Raw genomic sequence first — 20,032 nt, forward strand, 5'->3', positions numbered from 1 at the left:
CTATAGCGTTAGAAGTGGAAGCGAGTGATATTTCAAGAGCTCAAGTGGCACTTAAAGGGTCAGTGATGTAGGAAAATGGATAATGTATTGCAGTGTCTGAATCTAAATAGGTTTTTGTTGGTGATTTCAGAGTGGAGCGCCTGTCAGCTCAGTGAAAAGGCCGTCTGCGGAGAGGGAATAAAAACTCGACTTTTAGACTGCACCCGCAGCGATGGAAAATCTGTAAAAATGGCCTTTTGTGAGCAGGTAATGTTTAGCTTACAAAACTGATCCAGCCGGCCTCCCTTAACCTCCGCTGTGCTGGGCCCAGCGTGACGGCGCACGGTTCACTCAACGCGCCGGTTTTATCTCCGAACAATAGTTGTTACATATAGCAACTTGAAAACCTCTAGCTCAAGTTTCCATAAAGAATAAACCCATACAAAAGTAAAATAAAATAAAAAAAAATCATTGTAACTCGGTTAAAACATGTATTCCTCTCAGTGAGGCCATTATTTAGTTTCTCATTAGGAAAGACGATAAAAAAACAGTGTTGGAGTAAAAACTCCTCTTCTCAAAACATAATTGGATTCAAGAGGCTGCGGTGAAAGCTCAAGGAACAATTCAACACACAATTTTGCTTTGAGGATAAATGTTTACACCAAGACCTGGATGATACAGTAGAATCCCATTGATCCGGCATCCAATAGTCCAACAAAAAATTGCAAAATAATCTAGAAATCTACCAAACTAGGAGACTTAGTGGATATAATTGTGAAAATGATAGTTGCAGGTTATTTGTACATTTTAATTTCATTTTTTTAGTAGAAAATTAAAAAATATTAGAAAATCCAGCACCTGTCAGGCCCTGATAAAGCCAAAATTAAAGTTTTTTTTTTTGTTTTTGCTTTTTTTTTTACAAAGCTTGAATGGAGTTGGACTGCAATACCAGTCGCAGCCCATAGACAAGAGTGGTGCTGATTCTGGTAAACAGTCAGACCATTTTTTTTTTTTATTGCAATGCCTGTAAAGTAAATATTTAGCATGAAAAACATTTTTTTTTAAATCTAAATCAGTTCAAAATTCCCTGCTGTTTAAATTCATGATATTGCTTAATTTATCTTTATAGAGGTTAGAGCTCTGCTTTCCTAAAATTGAGCTCCAAACTACCTGCATAAACATAGATTTTAAAAAAAATAAGGCTTGTGTTCACCACGAGGGGGAGCTTAGGACTTTACTGCAATAATAAACCAGTATGCAGTAAGCTCCAGAGCTCCCTCTAGTGGAGGTGGCAGGGAGATCAAATGTAATAATTTAACTCTGTCTATGCAGGGGATTTAGAGCTTTGTATCAAAAGACCAGAGCTCCCATGTATAAAGAAATTAATCCGCACAGAATTTTAGACCTAAAAACGACAAGTTGTTAAAAAGAGGACTTTCCCTTTAAGGTCACTTTGGACTTTGTCAAGTAAAATGTGAGTCTTCTTTTGTTTTTGACCAGTATTACACATCTCTGGAGGGTTATCTCTTATCAGGTAACAGGATGTCTTAAGTTTTCCTCTTTTCTGCCTTTTAGCTTAAATTGAAGAAACCTGATAAGCTGAGCCTTCGATGTCTGGTAGAATGTACCATTGACTGTCGTGTCTTTGATTGGTCGGCCTGGTCATCCTGTTCACTAACGTGTGGAGTCGGAGGTGAGTAATACCAAGTTAATTCTGATTTACATGGTAGTATGTATTGGGAAATAGGTCAAGAACTTTAATAGAATGATATTACTAGTAAGTGCTGACAGTAAAAGGGGAGGGGCTGTGACAACCTCCCTTTCATTCTCAGATGATGGTTGCTATTTATATAAAACTGAATAGCTGTTACTATAGTATAAAGTGTGGGTCTCTCATGAACGTTTCATCAACAATTAAATCTCTTTCAGGGGGTAATAAAGGGAATTTGTCTTTTGTCAAAGTCATAGAGGTCCATACAACGGGACTTGACTTCCATTTTTTATAGCTTATTACATGAACAGAAGCTTATAAACATTATCCAGACTTGTTGCCAGTTTGCCATTCTGAAGTTAAATAGATTAACTAATAATCAGATTTATAGGCAGATGAGGGCTATTGGCTGATGACCAAAATGAACACTAGTTTGCAAAGCTGAATGACCAGCCCTTGTGTAATTCGGTAAGAGAATATATTCACTTTTTTCTTTATGACAACTAAAGTATAGCGCTGTATGTTGTATATTTGGGTTTTTCAATGCGTCAGTTCTCCTGTGTGGTGTCGTATAGAGGAGCTGTCAGCTCTCCTGTGTGGTGTAGTATAGAAGAGCTGTCAGCTCTCCTGTGTGGTGTAGTATAGAGGATCTGTCAGTTCCCCTGTGTGGTGTAGTATAAAGGAGCTGTCAGCTCTCTTGTGTGGTGTAGTATAGAGGATCTGTCAGCTCTCCTGTGTGGTTTAGTATAGAGGAGCTGTCAGCTCTCCTGTGTGGTGTAGTATAGAGGATCTGTCAGTTTTCCTGTGTGGTGTAGTATAGAGGAGCTGTCCGTTCTCCTGTGTGGTGTAGTATAGAGGAGCTGTCAGCTCTCCTGTGTGGTGTAGTATAGAGGATCTGTCAACTCTCCTCTGTAGTGTAGTATAGAAGATCTGTCAGCTCTCCTGTGTGGTGTAGTATAGAGGAGCTGTCAGCTCTCCTGTGTGGTGTAGTATAGAGGATCTGTCAGCTCTCCTGTGTGGTGTGGTGTGGTGTAGTATAGAGGAGCTTTCAGTTCTCCTGTGTGGTGTAGTATAGAGGAGCTGTCAGTTCTCCTGTGTGGTGTAGTATAGAGGATCGGTCAGCTCTCCTGTGTGGTGTAGTATAGAGGAGCTATCAGGTCTCCTGTGTGGTGTAGTATAGAGGATCTGTCAGTTCTCTTGTGTGGTGTAGTATAAAGGATCTGTCAGCTCTCCTGTGTGGTGTAGTATAGAGGATCTGTCAGCTCTCCAGTGTGGTGTAGTATAGAGGATCTGTCAGCTCTCCTGTGTGGTGTAGTATAGAGGATCTGTCAGTTCCCCTGTGTGGTGCAGTATAGAGGATCTGTCGGCTCTCCTGTGTGGTGTGGTGTAGTATAGAGGAGCTGTCAGTTCTCCCGTGTGGTGTAGTATAGAGGAGCTGTCAGTTCTCCTGTGTGGTCTAGTATAGAGGAGCTGTCAGCTCTCCTGTGTGGTGTAGTATAGAGGAGCTGTCAGCTCTCCTGTGTGGTGTAGTATAGCGGAGCTGTCAGCTCTCCTGTGTGGTGTAGTATAGAGGAGCTGTCGGCTCTCCTGTGTGGTGTAGTATAGAGGATCTGTCAGCTCTGCTGTGTGGTGTAGTATAGAGGAGCTGTCAGCTCTCCTGTGTGGTGTAGTATAGCGGAGCTGTCAGCTCTCCTGTGTGGTGTAGTATAGCGGAGCTGTCAGCTCTCCTGTGTGGTGTAGTATAGAGGAGCTGTCAGCTCTCCTGTGTGGTGTAGTATAGAGGATCTGTCAGCTCTCTTGTGTGGTGTAGTATAGAGGATCTGTCAGTTCTCCTGTGTGGTCTAGTATAGAGGAGCTGTCAGCTCTCCTGTGTGGTGTAGTATAGAGGAGCTGTCGGCTCTCCTGTGTGGTGTAGTATAGAGGATCTGTCAGCTCTGCTGTGTGGTGTAGTATAGAGGAGCTGTCAGCTCTCCTGTGTGGTGTAGTATAGAGGAGCTGTCAGCTCTCCTGTGTGGTGTAGTATAGAGGATCTGTCAGCTCTCTTGTGTGGTGTAGTATAGAGGATCTGTCAGTTCTCCTGTGTGGTCTAGTATAGAGGAGCTGTCAGCTCTCCTGTGTGGTGTAGTATAGAGGAGCTGTCGGCTCTCCTGTGTGGTGTAGTATAGAGGATCTGTCAGCTCTGCTGTGTGGTGTAGTATAGAGGAGCTGTCAGCTCTCCTGTGTGGTGTAGTATAGCGGAGCTGTCAGCTCTCCTGTGTGGTGTAGTATAGAGGAGCTGTCAGTTCTCCTGTGTGGTGTAGTATAGAGCAGCTGTCAGTTCTCCTGTGTGGTCTAGTATAGAGGATCTGTCAGCTCTCCTGTGTGGTGTAGTATAGAGGAGCGGTCAGCTCTCCTGTGTGGTGTAGTATAGAGGATCTGTCAGCTCTCCTGTGTGGTGTAGTATAGAGGAGCTGTCAGCTCTCCTGTGTGGTGTAGTATAGAGGAGCTGTCAGCTCTCCTGTGTGGTGTAGTATAGAGGATCTGTCAGCTCTCCTGTATGGTGTAGTATAGAGGAGCTGTCAGCTCTCCTGTGTGGTGTAGTATAGAGGAGCTGTCAGCTCTCCTGTGTGGTGTAGTATAGAGGAGTGTTCAGATCTCCTGTGTGGTTTAGTATAGATGACCTGTCAGTTCCCCTGACAAGTCTGTTTTAGTAAACACTTATATTCCCCATTAAATAATTCTGTGTATATATATATATATATATATATATATATATATATATATTTGGGAGTTCTGCATTGTATCTATCCTCTGTTATTCCTCCTGGAAATTAATTAATTTACAATTGGTTGTTATGATTCCCCTTGTCAAAGATATTTGTGCCTAGTCATTTTAACACTATACAGTCAGTGCTAACTGTGTTGGATTGTATATGTGACATACCCTATTGACAATGGGAATGGTAACGCCCAGGTGTTATTTTATACATACATTTCCAGGAGAAATAAAAGATGAATGTTCTAAAGGAAAGATCCCCAGCATTGTTTTTTCATGGGGAATACAAATGTTTATTAAAATAGATATGTCAGGAGAGCTGACTCTCTTTAAAGTCTTCCAGTCCTCCTATGATGTCAGATATTGGTGAAGAAGCGACCAGACAGATGGATCTTTTACTATTCAATTCTTTGTGTCAATTCTCTTATCTATTGTGTCCCCCAAAAGGTCCCCGGCAGCAGCCTTTCTTATCTGTTTCCATAGAGTTACAGTAAGGCCTGATTTACACGAGCGTGTGCGTTTTGCGCACGCAAAAAATGCGTCATTTTGCGTGCGCAAAATGCACTTAACAGCTGCGTGTGTCATCAGTGTATGATGCGCGGCTGCGTGATTTTCCGTTTGGATGTTTATAAACAGAAAAGCACGTGGTGCTTTTCTGTTTACATTCAGAGTTTGACAGCTGTTGCGTGAATCACGCAGTTCGCACGGAAGTGCTTCCGTGCGACCTGCGTGGTTTTCACGCACCCATTGACTTCAATGGGTGCGTGATGCGCGAAAAATGCTGAAATATAGAACATGTCGTGAGTTTTACGCAGCGCACTCACGCTGCGCAAAACTCACGGACTGTCTGCACTGCACCATAGAGTAATATAGGAGCGTACGACACGCGTGAAAAGCACGCGCGTCGCACGCACGTATATTACGCTCGTGTAAATGATGCCTAACATGCACATTCAGGCTAACCAAGTGCACCCGTAAATGGGGCATCAACCATTTTAATTGGTGGAAAAAAGATCTTCTGGTTGGTTATTTGTTCTAAAAGTTGGGGACCTGCATCTCTCAGACATTTATGTCATATATTTCGTGAATATTCCATAAATGTCTGAGATAGGGATAACCCTTTAAATATTGTGTAATGTGCGATTCATCTACAATCATGCCAACGTTGTGTTGGAATCGCACCCAGTAATCCCTATATTTTCAATATTGTATATGTAGGATTTATGCCATGCCCTGTGACTCTGATCAGTGGGACTATGAGGTGTCTGAGGGCTTTGGAGATGAGTTCTGAATCTGAATTGGCCTCAGCTCATTTTTAGCATACTGAGCGCCTCTATTTCCTCTAGAATTGCAATGCAAGGCAGAGAAATTAACTTAACGCTTTTCTCCTCTTATTAAGCGAGATAGAATTAGGAGATCTGCTACAGAGAACATTTCAATTCATTTCTGCTCAAGGTCGCATTAACTTTCTGCTTGTACTTAGGAGTTCTGAGAACTTTGAGGTGTTTAGTCTTTAACCAGAAATTCACTTGAGACCAGGGAAGATTCAATAGTGGTATTCAATGTCTGATTGTTGGGGGTCGAACCTCTGGGAATCTCTTCCAGATCAAAATGATGGGGCCATGCTGCTCTATAGTGAATCCTTCGACCTTTCAATCTAAGAGGTTCTGCAAAGAAATCTATTTTCTATAGTAGCAAGAGATACAGAAAAGTTTGATGTTGCATATTGCAAGCACTCTTTCTGCGGGTGAAGTGCCATTTCTGCCTTGAGCTGAAGATCTGAGTAATCTGAGACAGACTGGTTGCTAGGAACGCGTTGCCTAACAACCTTATTTAAAATGCTGGGGTTTGGCTGTGTATCCCTAGCAACCAGTCTGTTTAGTTTAAAGCTGGATTGTCACCATGCTGCAAGCTTGACAGCAGCCATATCATGCCATTCCCCATCTCAGCCTCCACTATTAATTTATTTTTTTATTTTTTAAAAACATAAATTTGCACTGGGAGCAGGAGAGCAATATATTTGATAGCAGGCGTCTCTTCCTCTTCAAAGTGCAGCATATAAGTTAAAGAAGCACTCCGTCAATTTCTTTTTTTCTGCACATATAATGCTAACTCACCAGCAATATTCTAGCTGTGTCCGCTTCATCCATACATTTTGAACCCTTTTATTATGGCCAGCTGTGTCATGTGATCTCAGTCTTGCCAGCAAAATAGACCACGCTCTCATGTGTAGACAGGAGGTCACTCCTGACTTCCTGTGAACTTCAGGATTATATCATCACCAATCAAATCCCTCCCAGCAGCTCTGAGACCCAAAACAGGAGGCAGAGGAGGCAGGCTGAAGCTGCATCACACAGGAATACACAGACTCTGCAGTGTCAGTGCAGAATTTCTATGTCACTGATCTATCACTTTCTGCACTTAGATAGGACTCAGAGTGGAGCAAATGCAGTGTGATGAGACTCTGCCCCCTCTGCCTCTGTAAAGCTAGAAGCTTCATGGGAAATGTAGCCTGCATTAGGGGAACCGTATTAGAGGGGAAGAAGGAACCAAGATGGTAGACAACCCATAAATGACACATCAACTAGAACAGGTATACACAAGGCATACACAGGAGTCTCTATATTATTCTTTAATAATAACCTATGCTGAACTATATAGGTAAAAATAATATATTGCTGGAGTGCTTCTTTAATTTGATTTCACGATCCTGTAGTAAAACAGAATCTTGAGTGGCGCCAATGGCGATTAATCAAAATAATTTGATTAATTGCCCAGCCCTGGATGGACAACGCAACCATTTTGGTTCTCTCCGGTTGTTATGCATGTGGCTCATCGCCCACCTATAAATCTGCATTCAGCCTTTGACCATAAATGAGTTATTATTCCCTTTTTTTTATGTATCGTCATGACAGCCCCTTTCTCACGCAATTGACATCCTTATTATAGAGAGGGATATGTGGCGTCTTCAGAGGAGGTTTTTTAGATGTCAGTAAAGCCAGCAATGAAGGAATACATTTATAAAAGTCAATTTCTATTTTTAATAAGCAGATAAATCCATATTTTATTAAAAAGTGAGGAGATGTTTGTATGACAGGTTCATTTTTAGTTGCTGTCAGTGCATGAACAGGCTTTACTTGTATTTAAACATGCAGAACCGTTCCCTTTCACTGCTTCCTTATTTTCCAACACTTTATACTATTTCAGGGGCACTTTGCTATTTGCTGGGTAAATCTTTACAAAATAAGCAGCGTATACTGACAAAGAAGACTGAAATGTAATAACTACACAATAGTCAACATCACCCGACCAGAGGAAAATAATGAAAACACAGTTCTATTAACTTTATACATAGAACACTACAACCCCCAACATGACCTAACCTCTAGACATGACCATAATACAATCTATTATACTTTATACATAGAACACTACAACCCCCAACATGACTTAACCTCTAGACATGACGATAATACAATTATTTTATACATAGAACACTACAACCCCCAACATAACCTGACCACTGGACATGACCATAGTACAATTCTATTATACTTTATACATAGAGCACTACAACCCCCAACATAACCCGACCACTGGACATGACCATAGTACAATTCTATTACACTTTATGCATGGAACACTACAACCCCCAACATAATCTGACCACTGGACATGACCATAATACAATTCTATTACACTTTATGCATGGAACACTACAACCCCCAACATAATCTGACCACTGGACATGACCATAATACAATTCTATTATACTTTATACATAGAACACTACAACCCCCAACATAACCCGATCACTGGTAATATAAATAATATGATTCTGTTCAGTGACGTAGCTATAGGGGTCACAGCGGCCGCAGTTGCGACCTGGCCCCCAAGCCTGGGGGGCCCACAGGCCCCCCGTTGCCACGCAGCGCGCTGATACAAACTTTGTATGTGCCGTGATGCCGGCACTTCCCGATTATGGGCATGGTTTGTTTAGACGTCACAGTCACATGGTACACTCAGTGTACCTTGTGACCGTGACGTCACGTGAGGGGGCGTTCCAGCCACTGTGGAAGAGCCGATGCGGAAGAGCATGGAAGACTGCAGGTGAGCTGCAGAGGGGGCCCGTAATGTATGTGTGTTATATTGTATTGTATTGTACTGTCTGTTGTATTGTACTGTCTGTGTTTGCGGTGCAGAGAGGGGCTTTACATTACAGGCCCCCCTCTCCTCTCTCCACCGCAAACACAAACTGCACGACACAATACATTATAAACTGTGGGACGCACTCCCCCTGGGGGGTCGTGTGAAAACCTCCGGGGGTCGCGAACCACTCACCGAGGTCCTGATTCCAACTGTATTTGCATCCTCAGGACGCAGATCCAGTTGAATTTAATCCTCGAGCAAGGAGCTGATGGCTCCTTCCTCCAGCATTCACTGCCGTGAGATATTAGCGGCTCTTGGCGCAGATAGACGCGATTTAGTGACATGATCGCGCCTGTCTGCGCCGAGTGACTAAACACAGGGCAAAGAAGGAGAAGGATCTGCTCCTCCACCCGTCGTGGGAACGGGGATAGGTACGTAACTTTATTATTTTTCTATTATGCTCATTTGGAGGAATTACACTGTATAAGGAGGGGGGCTGATATCGTGGCAGCTATGAGGGGCATTATACTGTCCGGGGGGGCTGATAAGGTGGCAGCTATGAGGGGTATTATACTGTATGGGGCTGCTATGGGGGCATTATACTGTGTTGGGCAGCTATGAGGGACATTATACCATATGTGGTCTGCTATGGGGGCATTATACTGTCTGGGGGGCTGATATGGTGGCAGCTATGGGAGCATTACACTGTAGGGAGACAGCTATGGGGGCTTTATACTGTGTGGGGCGGCTATGGGGGCATTATATTGTTTGGGGAAGCTAAGGAGGGCATTATACTGTGTGGGAACAGCTATGAGGAGCATTATACTGTATGGGGCTGCTATGGAGGGCATTATACTGTATGGGGGCATTATACTGTGTGGGGTGGCTATGGGGGCATTATACTGTGTGGGGCAGCTGTGAGGGGCATTATACTGTGTGGAACAGCTATGAGGGGCATTATACTGTATGGAGCTGCTATGGAGGGCATTATACTGTATGGGGGCATTATACTGTGTGGGGCAGCTATGAGGGGCATTATACTGTATGGGGCTGCTATAAGGGCATTATCCTGCATGGGGGAATTTATGAGGGGCACTATACTGTATGGGGTCTGCTATGGGAGGCATTATACTGTATGGGGGCAGCTACGGGGAGCATTATACTGTATGGGGCAGCTAATGGGGGGCATTATACTGTGGGGGCGGCTATGGGGGGAATTATACTGGGGGGCTGTTGGGCAAGGCGGATGGCCATAGGCGAGGCAGGGTTCTTGTGGTGTTGGGGAGGGGGCCCAAGCTGAATTCTTGGACCAGGGCTCATGAGCCTTTAGTTACGCTCCTGATTCTATTATACTTAATACATAGAACACTACATAGAACACTACAACCCCCAACATGACTTAACCTCTAGACATGACCATAATACAATTATTTTATACTTTATACATAGAACACTACAACCCCCAACATAACCCGACCACTGGACATGACCATAGTACAATTCTATTATACTTTATACATAGAGCACTACAACCCCCAACATAATCTGACCACTGGACATGACCATAGTACAATTCTATTATACTTTATACATAGAGCACTACAACCCCCAACATGACTCGACCACTGGACATGACCATAATACAATTCTATTATACTTTATACATAGAGCACTACAACCCCCAACATAACCTGACCACTGGACATAACCATAGTACAATTCTATTATACTTTATACATAGAGCACTACAACCCCCAACATAATCTGACCACTGGACATGATCATAATACAATTCCATTATACTTTATACATAGAAAACTACAACTCCCAGCTTGGTTTTCTCTTAACGTTTTTGCTCACAATTATCTTAGAATAGAAAAGATTATAAAGTTCACTTATTACCACCGGGACGCAGTTTCCTAAGTGATTTTTCGGGGAGAGATCCAGAGTAATATGTGCAAGAAGAAAGTGAATCCGTAACGAGGTTGAGTGATAACAATGGGATGTTGCAGAAAATCAATGATCGGTTTATTACAAAACATCTCTTCAAAGACGAGGGAGCTGCATCGTGCGGCCCCTCTAATTGTATCCCGCTACATGTGACCCGTCAGGAATATTAACACCGCATGGAGACGGGGGATCAGGAAGGTTTTCTCCGAAATTACAGATAATTTATTCAATAATTATAACCCGTATGCTGCAGACAAAATACCAGTCAATGTTTCCCGTCACTTGCGCTCGAATTACATTTGTGTTTTCATCTTGGATAATTGTGAGTACTGTACTCTCAGGAATACGCTCTTCACTCTAGATGGGGCTCGTTGTCATCTTAATAATGATATAAAATCGTTGGTAGGTTTTCTAGCAATTTTGAGACAGTTACATATTTTACACATTTCTTCCTCCCTTGAAGCGTTGCTGAGAAGCTTTTCTTGTTCTATAGAAAGGACAGGCGCCGTTGTTTGACTGCATTGCTGTATGTAGATATATAAAAACTGGGCCGGCCTTAGGAGCGTGTGACCTGTGCGGTCAAAGAGTGTATCGGTTGCTTCTGCTAAAGAGGGCACCATAGATAGCCTGGTACCTGAGGCTTGCAACCCCCAGGTATATTAATATTAAAGGAGTTCTTAGATTTGGACAATCCCTGCTTCCGTGACCATAATCTGATCAAAAGTGCCCCCAACCCCAGCGATCAGCTGTAATCTGTGGGGAAACCTGGCTATAAGTGTGCTATTCTCCTGCAGCACCACCACTGGGGAATTGAAGTATTACACAGTATCTATTATTATCAAGAGCGAGAGACGATCTTTCTAACCTCTCTTCACTCTGACCAAGAGATGAGGATCCTATATAGGGGACCCCCCTCTATTAACCCCCCTCTATTAACTCAGAATTCCCTAATAGGGTGTATGAAAATAGGTTTTCTAAACTGCACACCCCTTCTATTGTATATCAATATTATATAAGCATTTTATTACACTGTTATTAGATTACTTTATGTTTGTATCTGTTATTTGGTCGCTGTATGTTGGTATGATGGTTATTTGTACACAGTATATACTATATGGGAGGGAGCACAAACAGAAGATACAACCAGGCTGGACTTTGGCAGTGGCCCTGGACGTTTTTTTGTGGCCCTCTGTGTAGTTGCACAATGTTTGAATTTCTAGAGTCTCAATTTGTATATTTCATTTATGTTTCCCCTTTATTATGGGCTGCAATGAAGTGACCATTAGGTTTCTGTCCTAGGCCAACAGATGCGATCACGCCTCATCAAAATGCAAGCTGAAGGAAACGGGAGACCTTGTCCAATGCAACTCACCCAAAACAGAAGTTGCGCAGTTTACCCCTGCTACTCCTGGGGCTTTGGGGAATGGTCAGAGTGTAAAGTGGAGGTATGTAAAATGATACAGCAATACTACAAGCATATCCACAAGAATTTTGTATCCAATTGGAAATGCTTTTTTAATATAGGTTACAACGTTTAAGGTGTTAAAGGGTTTTTGCATCTCTCCTACTTAACAAATTCTTAAATAACTCGGAAAACCCCTTTAGTTGGTCGATACACAGCAGCACAGTCAAAGTAGGCAAAAATAACTGTTCTGTCAACAGTAGCTTGCTGACAGTTTCCAGGTAGCACCACAATAAGTTATTGCACTGTGCAGAGTAAAAACAAATCGAAAAATATATGAGAAAAAATATACTGACTGGAACGTATAAGATGGACATTGACTTTGATTAAAGGGGAATTCTGGTTTTAGCAAATTTAGGTTATTATTTTATATACTGAAACATTATGCAATTTTCCAATATACTTTTCGAACACACAGGTGCATGGCTCGTTACAGTACAGTGATGAGAGCTGTGTCTTCTACCAAGACATGTATCTGTGTGATCATCACATGACCAGGACAGATTTTCAAGTCAACAATGAAGATTTCTATTGAGTGACTGCAAGCAGAGGTTTCGAAGACCTTTTAGGAATTAATACAGAAAGTATATTTTAGGAATTAATACAGAAAGTATATTTGAAAAATTAAAAAAAATGTCATTATACTATGAAAACCATTTATGTCCAAAAACAGGTATATTCCTTTAAGTGTAATTTAAAGGATTATTGCTAAAGAAGTAAAAATAACAACAAATATGATATATATGCATTACAGAATGGGAATTCTCATGTTTACTGATTATTTAGCCAATTTAAAGGGTAATTAAATGTTCAACAAACTTCTGAAATGTCAGAAGTTTTGATTGGTGGGGGTCCGAGCACTGAGACCCCAACGATCGCTAAAACGAAGTGGCAGAAGTGCTCGTGTGAGCGCTTAGCCGCTTCGTTTCTGTTCGTCTTTTTCCAAAAATCAATGTATCAGAGTACAGACTCAATACAAAGTCTTTAAGCCCGTACTCTGCTTAATCGGCTTTCCAGAAAAAGCCAAACAGAAACTAAGCGGCTGAGCCCTCACATGTGAACTTCTGCAGCTTTGTTTTAGCGATCGGTGGGGGTCTCCGTGCTCGGACCCCCACCAATCAAAACTTCTGCCATGTCACTATGACATGTCAGAAGTTTGTTGAACATTTAGTTACTCTTTAAGTTAAATTGAAACACATTATACGAATAACAGATCCGTCAACAGCAGCTTGATGGCAGTCTTCAGTGTCAGCAGGATATTTGGTAAGCTGTAGAGAGTTAAAAAATAAATGATTGCAAAGAAAGAAAAAATAATACGGATATACTAGAATTATTATACTGATTATATAGCCAATGGGAATTAAGTCTGGGCTTCATAATTTAAAGGGCAATTGCTAATATATAATTACCGAGCCATGAAGTGAGTGTCAGTGAGGAGCCAATTTATGCGATACATTGATTGATCATCACTCACTCCTCCAATGTTCACCGTCCCTTCTAACGTCACGTACATTTACATGGTTATTAATTAAAGGTCATTGTTACTTAGACAAACATTGCTGACACATTCCCGGTTGATCTTGCTGTTTACAATTAGAATAATGGTTCTCAGAATGCAGGTGTGTCCTCCTCGGCTTATAGGACGTTATTGATCAATAAGTCATTATAAAATACATGGAATACTTGTACTTCATTTCTGTAGCTCTCAGAAGACCCTCTGCAATACATTGCAGCACAGTATGATGGTGACCTGCACAGCAATAGTCTCATTTTGCTGTATATCATGGGCAAGGGATAATTATAGGCAGTATTACTAACTAGTATTCCTCTGATGGATAGTGCCATTGGAGATGCCACTGCCATCAAGCTTATGTTATAGCATATTATGACAAATATACTAGCATTGCCTATAGGTGTTAAAGCGTACCTATCCTTACAAAAGAATGCTAATCACTCCTCTAGATGTGGTACGGAAATGTTAGGTGATTTGGAGTCTATTTCCTTCCCGTTGTTGGTTCCTATAAATGTATATCCTGTCTCTCCATGCTTGCTTAATGGGTAGGCTTTTCCTTGTGTGATGTCAGAGCTGTGCTGTATGCTCTGAGCCAATCAGATGTTTACCCTGCTGCTCTTTCTCCCATCTCACAGCATGCAAACACACACACACACACGCACGCACGCACACACGCACGCACGCACACACACACAGACACACAAATTGAGGGAGATAAACTGCAGCTGTGTCCCCCTCCTATCCCCTGTGTAGCCCCTCTGTCTACTACTTAAAGGGGTTGTCCGAGATACGATTAAATTTTCAAAAAGTGTGTCATACATTACCCCTTATACAGACAACCTAAATAAAGCAGTATTTAAAAAAAAAAAATCCACTTACCCCATATCTTCTTTGAATTTAGCGCCCTTTGTTTACATGCACTTCAGGTCCAGTTTGTTGATGTTTCCTTCTCCTGAAACTTCTTTTCCCTGCATGCATTGCAAGAGTTCACGTGAGCTGTCCTTGCTCGTCACCGCTGAAATCCTTCGTGTTTCCTTGCAGACCTTCTTTTTTTGCACCCCAACACCTCCGTAGATGTCATCACCCACCTCCATAGATGTCACACTCCCCTCCCCCACCTATACCTAGCGCTATTGTACGTAGCGCTATTGTACCTCACCGAAGGAGCGGAATCCCACTGTGGTTGTGGATTCCGCTCCTAGACGCTTCGCTTGATGTCTCTGTCCATATATGGACAGAGACATCAAGCGATCCGTTCTGGACAGGAATCACCGGCCACAGTGGCGCTATGTATATAATTGCGAGGGGTGTTTGTGGGGGGTATCTACAAGTGGCTGTGTTTCGCAGGTGCCGTCCTTGTTCACTGTGAACACGCACAGGCGTGCTCACAGTGAACAACTACATAGGCTGGGCGGGCACTAAAAAGCAGCACCCGCGGAAACGACACGTCACCAGTGACGTGTCGTATATCATCCGAGGTCTCTCTGGTCCGAGACCATGTGATGGGTATACGACACGACAGTGGAGGAGGCAGAAAACGTGACGTCGGAGCTCACGTGATCAGCAGGAAAAAGCAGCCAGAGCGGAGAACAGAAGCAAGATTGCAAGGGTAAGTATCATTTTAAATTGTAAATATATTATATTATAAATATATTATATTATATATTATATTATGTGGTTTTAAATGTCCAAAAAATAATAATCTCGGACAACCGCTTTAATAGATTATTTTTTGGAGGCTGAACATTTACAGAAAGCCACCATGCAGGGAAAGGGAGAATATAGGCTGCTGGGAGGTGGGGAAGGTGACACTTCTAATAGTAGATAGTACAATGTTTCATGTATTCACATGCACTACTGAGTTATATATACGGATGGTTACACAATTCAGGCTTCTGCTCTGCCATTCTAAATTGCACATGTTCTATTGCAATGCACAAACAGTATTCAGTTTTGTTTATTTTGTAGCCCATGCCAAAGGTGATGTCACCCTTGTGACTTGATTGTAATTACGTGTCCACCAAAAATTATGCGGAGAACATGTAACAGATGTATATTCTCAAAAGATTTACTATTATCAATGTTAAAATAATTTGTCCACGTATGATTTGAATGTACTTGTTGTTTCCTATATAATATATTGGCAGCATGTAAGGCACTACCTTAGAGGTTGGCATGAGGCAATGAAGGTAGTTTCCCTATTCAAAGCTGTTGTTGTGATTCCTATTGCAATGTAAATGGCATTGAAGCTGCTGTCAGATGACAGCCGTTCTTTTAGTTAAAGAGAGGAGAGCTGTTAAAAGATGACAGCCGCTTCATTTGCTACATCCTGTATGAATCTAATAGACATAAATGACAGCAGTGTCAGTAAGCTTGAGACCAGAATATCAGTAACTAAGGTGCCCAGGCAGTGGACGTAAGAATTTTGCCCACTGGGCATCAAGGAGTGGGGCACCCAACTATTTCTTGCCAAGGAGATGGTCTTAAAGCCACTGATACTTCAGGGACACAATGTGGGCAGCTTATTTTAACATCTTTGCCATGGGCTTTGCACAGGGTTCTGCTGATATATCAGGGGGGGGGGGGGTGTCTGGAAGATCGGATCAGGGCGATATAATCATGCTTGGCACCTGGTTTGTTTTTCATTGTGGCTTTACATGGGGAGTAATATAAATCTATCGTGAGTCTCAGTTTGTCATTGCAGGGTAAAGAATCACATTTCCTTATAACATGATGTGTGGAGCTCATGAAACCTTAGTATTTCCAGAATATGGTAACCAGTAAGTTTTATAGATTTTATACTGGTGACCTCCTGCTCCCAATAACAGGAGTTAAGAGGCAGTAAAAGTGACGGAGAGCTCGGTTAATCTTAGCAACTGCGAAGATGAATACACATTTTACTCCTGCAAGGATTTCATAAAGACACGGCCTTTATAGGACGCTCTCCATCTACGGCGCCGCACAAATATATAAACAGCGATCTATCAAACTGCCAGGCACATCCATAAACGGCAAGACCTATAGAAATATCATCATGTTTAGTGGCTTAAAACGCGTGTTTTTTATTTGATAATGAGACAACAACTACTTTGAAAATTGAAGAATAGATGTTTTTATTAAAATATTTATCTACGTGAAAACTGAAAACTATGGCTGTGGGTAAAGTTGGATCAATGTGATATAGTTTAGGAACTTCTACTTCATCTTTCATCGTCTGTCCTGATGGACCCCTTGACAAGGTAACTGTTCAAGAATAAAATGTATATAAAAGGTCATACTTTTCGATTGTCTGTTTATATTTTACTTCTTATAGGCTCCAAATTCTGTGATGAATCATTACATTATATATCTTTATGGGGTTTAGAGCTCCAAATCCTCTGCTTCCCTTCAAAAAGGGGTTGTCCATAATGGACAACTGATGACCTATCCACAGGATAGGTCATCAGTATATGATCGGTGTGGGTCCGACACCTGGACCCCGCACCGACGGCACCGATCCACCACTCTGGATGATAAGGGATAGGTCGTCAGTTGTCTGGTGACTGGTCGTAAACAACCCCTTTAATAGGAAACAAGCTAAAGTAAGATGTGATAAATTTATTAAGAGGAGCATGCTTCTCAATAACTTTGTTGCATCTCCGGCTGTCCGTGTGCCAGCAGAAGCTGGCATAGATTTCCGGCCATAATTTCCACCAGTTTCTGGTGTAAATGACAGTAAATGTGTCGGTAGATCTGTCCCCTTTCACTCAGACCTGGCCACTTGTCAAGTCGAAATCTTGTTAAATTCCCCCATAGAGTTAAATGATACAATTCTCGCTACCTGCAGCCACCTCTAGGGGGAGCTTGGGGGGTTATTGAAGACAAATTTATTGTTGAGTTCTATCACAGCTGTCTAAATATGTATTTAGTAAGCGCCCTCTAGTGGCAGTTGCAGGCAGCTAGGATTTTATAATTTAACTCTATCGCTGCATAAAGTGGATTTGGAGCTCAGTATCAGAAAAATGGAGCTTAAATCCCGATAAAAATATATTATGAACTTAATAGTGTTATCAGAGTCACTCTCTTTTTAAGTGGGGGTATAAATACAAAAATAAAGCAGGGGCGGAGAGACTTGATTTTCTGACGCTACGTTCAGCATATTACAACTGCTAATTACAGTAATCTGTACTATATAAATGTCATTCTCAAAGGGATTCTGCGATCGTTGAACCATTGGATAAATCATGGAAACCATACAAGGATATAGCACCTGAATTTAAAGGAATTATCCCCTTTTGAACAATTTTTGCCAGCTAAATTCTACATAATAAGTTGAGTAAAGATGTAAATACTGATTTGGAATTAGTAATGTTCTTCTCCATTCACAAATAAAGTAAATTTAGCTGTATCCTTCTTACAATCTGTATGCAGTTTATCTCCACCATGCTATCAGACATATCACCTAACAGCTATTATCTGAGCTCCAACAATGGCTGCTAATTATGTTTCAGCAATTCTATATACCCAGGAACATCGCTAGGTGGTGCGAACAGAGCATGTGCCCCAGGTGCTGGGTGCTAGGGTTATATGGAGCTAAGTGAATATTTCCCCACATAAAGTAAAGCCTAGCTGCACCTCTAGATTTACCATAGTACTGATAGTTTTACTTTTAGAGTATCTTTCTATACTGCACATAATAAAAACTATCTTTTGACTCGAAACCCACCAGCAAGCTGCTGTTTACAGATCTGTTTTTCTTCTAAGTCCTATTGTTGAGTACTTTTAAGCACACAGTGATGTACTGCTTATAATAAGGGATGAATAGGCGGTACAGAGGTATCAGTTGCACCCAGGTCTTGGAGCCTCAGCGGGGGCAAAGGCCCATCTGCCACATAGGAAGACCCCAGTATTATATAGGTGGGGGCACTGTTAAAGATTTTACATTAAGGCCCAGGAGCTTTAAGATGAATGGCAGTTTGGCACCCATAGAAGTCTATAAGGTTTTATTGTACTTTAATATTCCTCCGAATAGATACAGAGGCACATGGAAATTAATTTTTGTCTGGCTTGTACAACAGAAAAAATATTGTGCCATGTTTTATTAAATGTCTTATTACAGACGTATTCTCCTAGTATTATTGTTCCATAGAGGCACCATATGGCAGCATGCGGAGGGCCTACACTCTATGTGCCGCCATACAGGCTCCGTGAACATGGCTCAGGCAAATACCCACTAATGACAGATGCCCTTTTTAAATACAAAACCGCAAATTCAAAAATGTGACATTTTCATAGTACCCCCTCTCCCCGCTTGTGTGTCATGTGCAGTTGGGGATTTGTGGGGTTATTTCCTCTAGAACCGAGTCTTGTATATTGTTTATTTTCTTATCTATACGGTGGCACTCGTTTTATTGGTTCCTTTTATTTACTTTTATTCTTGGTTATCGTTTAACATGTCGCAGTGATACGCTCGGCTGGAATTGGACTATTGCTTTATTTTATAAGACGCACTTTGAATTAACATTATAGCTTTCAACGAAAAATGATGTCGTTTTCCCCTGTCACATTTCCCCTGGATGGGTTTATAACAAGAATCGTGGGTTTTTCCAAGTCGACTGCAGGTCTTCTAGACAAATATCGGTTGGTAAAGACTTTTTGGAGTTAAGATATAAAGGAAAGCAGTTGCTCATAGCAGCCAATCAGCAGCAGAAAGATGGCACCCAAATACTAGGTTCTTCCTGGGGAGGAGGTATTGGTCAAGTGTCCTAAATGATCGTATGGGACACAGTAGGACAGTAATCCAATATGGAAATGTTATTGCCTAAATTCATACTTGGCACCATCCCTAAATATGGTTAGTATGTTCACATTCAGGGATGTTGGTAATTCAAATATTACATCCTGATGGGCAAAAAAATGTTTTATCTGAGCTTGTACGTCAAGATGAACCTAGAAGAACAAAGTTGCAGGAAGGTGTGAGGTTGCAGGAATGTTGGAGGTTGCAGGAAGGTGGGAGGTTGCAGGAAGGTGGGAGGTTGCAGGAATGTTGGAGGTTGCAGGAAGGTGGGAGGTTGCAGGAAGGTGGGAGGTTGCAGGATGGAGGGAGATTGCAGGAATGTGGGAGGTTGCAGGAAAGTGGGAGGTTGCAGGAAGGTGGGAGGTTGCAGGAAGGTGGGAGGTTGCAGGACGGAGGCAGGTTACAGGACGGAGGCAGGTTGTAGGAAGGTGGGAGGTTGCAGGAAGGTGGGAGGTTGCAGGACGGAGGGAGGTTGCAGGAAGGTGGGAGGTTGCAGGACGGAGGGAGATTGCAGGAAGGTGGAAGGTTGCAGGAAGGTGGGAGGTTGCAGGAAGGTGGGAGGTTGCAGGACGGAGGCAGGTTGCAGGAAGGTGGAAGGTTGCAGGAAGGTGGGAGGTTGCAGGAAGGTGGGAGGTTGCAGGACGGAGGCAGGTTGCCGGACGGAGGCAGGTTGCAGGAAAGTGGGAGGTTGCAGGAAGGTGGGAGGTTGCAGGAAGGTGGGAGGTTGCAGGACGGCGG

General features: G+C 42.3%; 1 protein-coding gene across 1 annotated transcript in view; it reads left to right on the forward strand.

The window, feature by feature from the left end:
- The window catches only part of THSD7B (thrombospondin type 1 domain containing 7B), a 406,197-nt gene that overhangs the window by 357,819 nt on the left and 28,346 nt on the right, over window positions 1–20,032 (forward strand). Inside the window, exons 19-21 of the mRNA XM_075829232.1 lie at window positions 131–246; window positions 1,555–1,672; window positions 11,843–11,988. Coding sequence (XP_075685347.1) covers window positions 131–246; window positions 1,555–1,672; window positions 11,843–11,988 — 380 coding nt within the window. The remainder of the gene's footprint in view (window positions 1–130; window positions 247–1,554; window positions 1,673–11,842; window positions 11,989–20,032) is intronic.

The sequence above is a fragment of the Rhinoderma darwinii genome, chromosome 6 (genome assembly GCF_050947455.1).
Source record: "Rhinoderma darwinii isolate aRhiDar2 chromosome 6, aRhiDar2.hap1, whole genome shotgun sequence".
Lineage (NCBI taxonomy): Eukaryota > Metazoa > Chordata > Amphibia > Anura > Rhinodermatidae > Rhinoderma > Rhinoderma darwinii.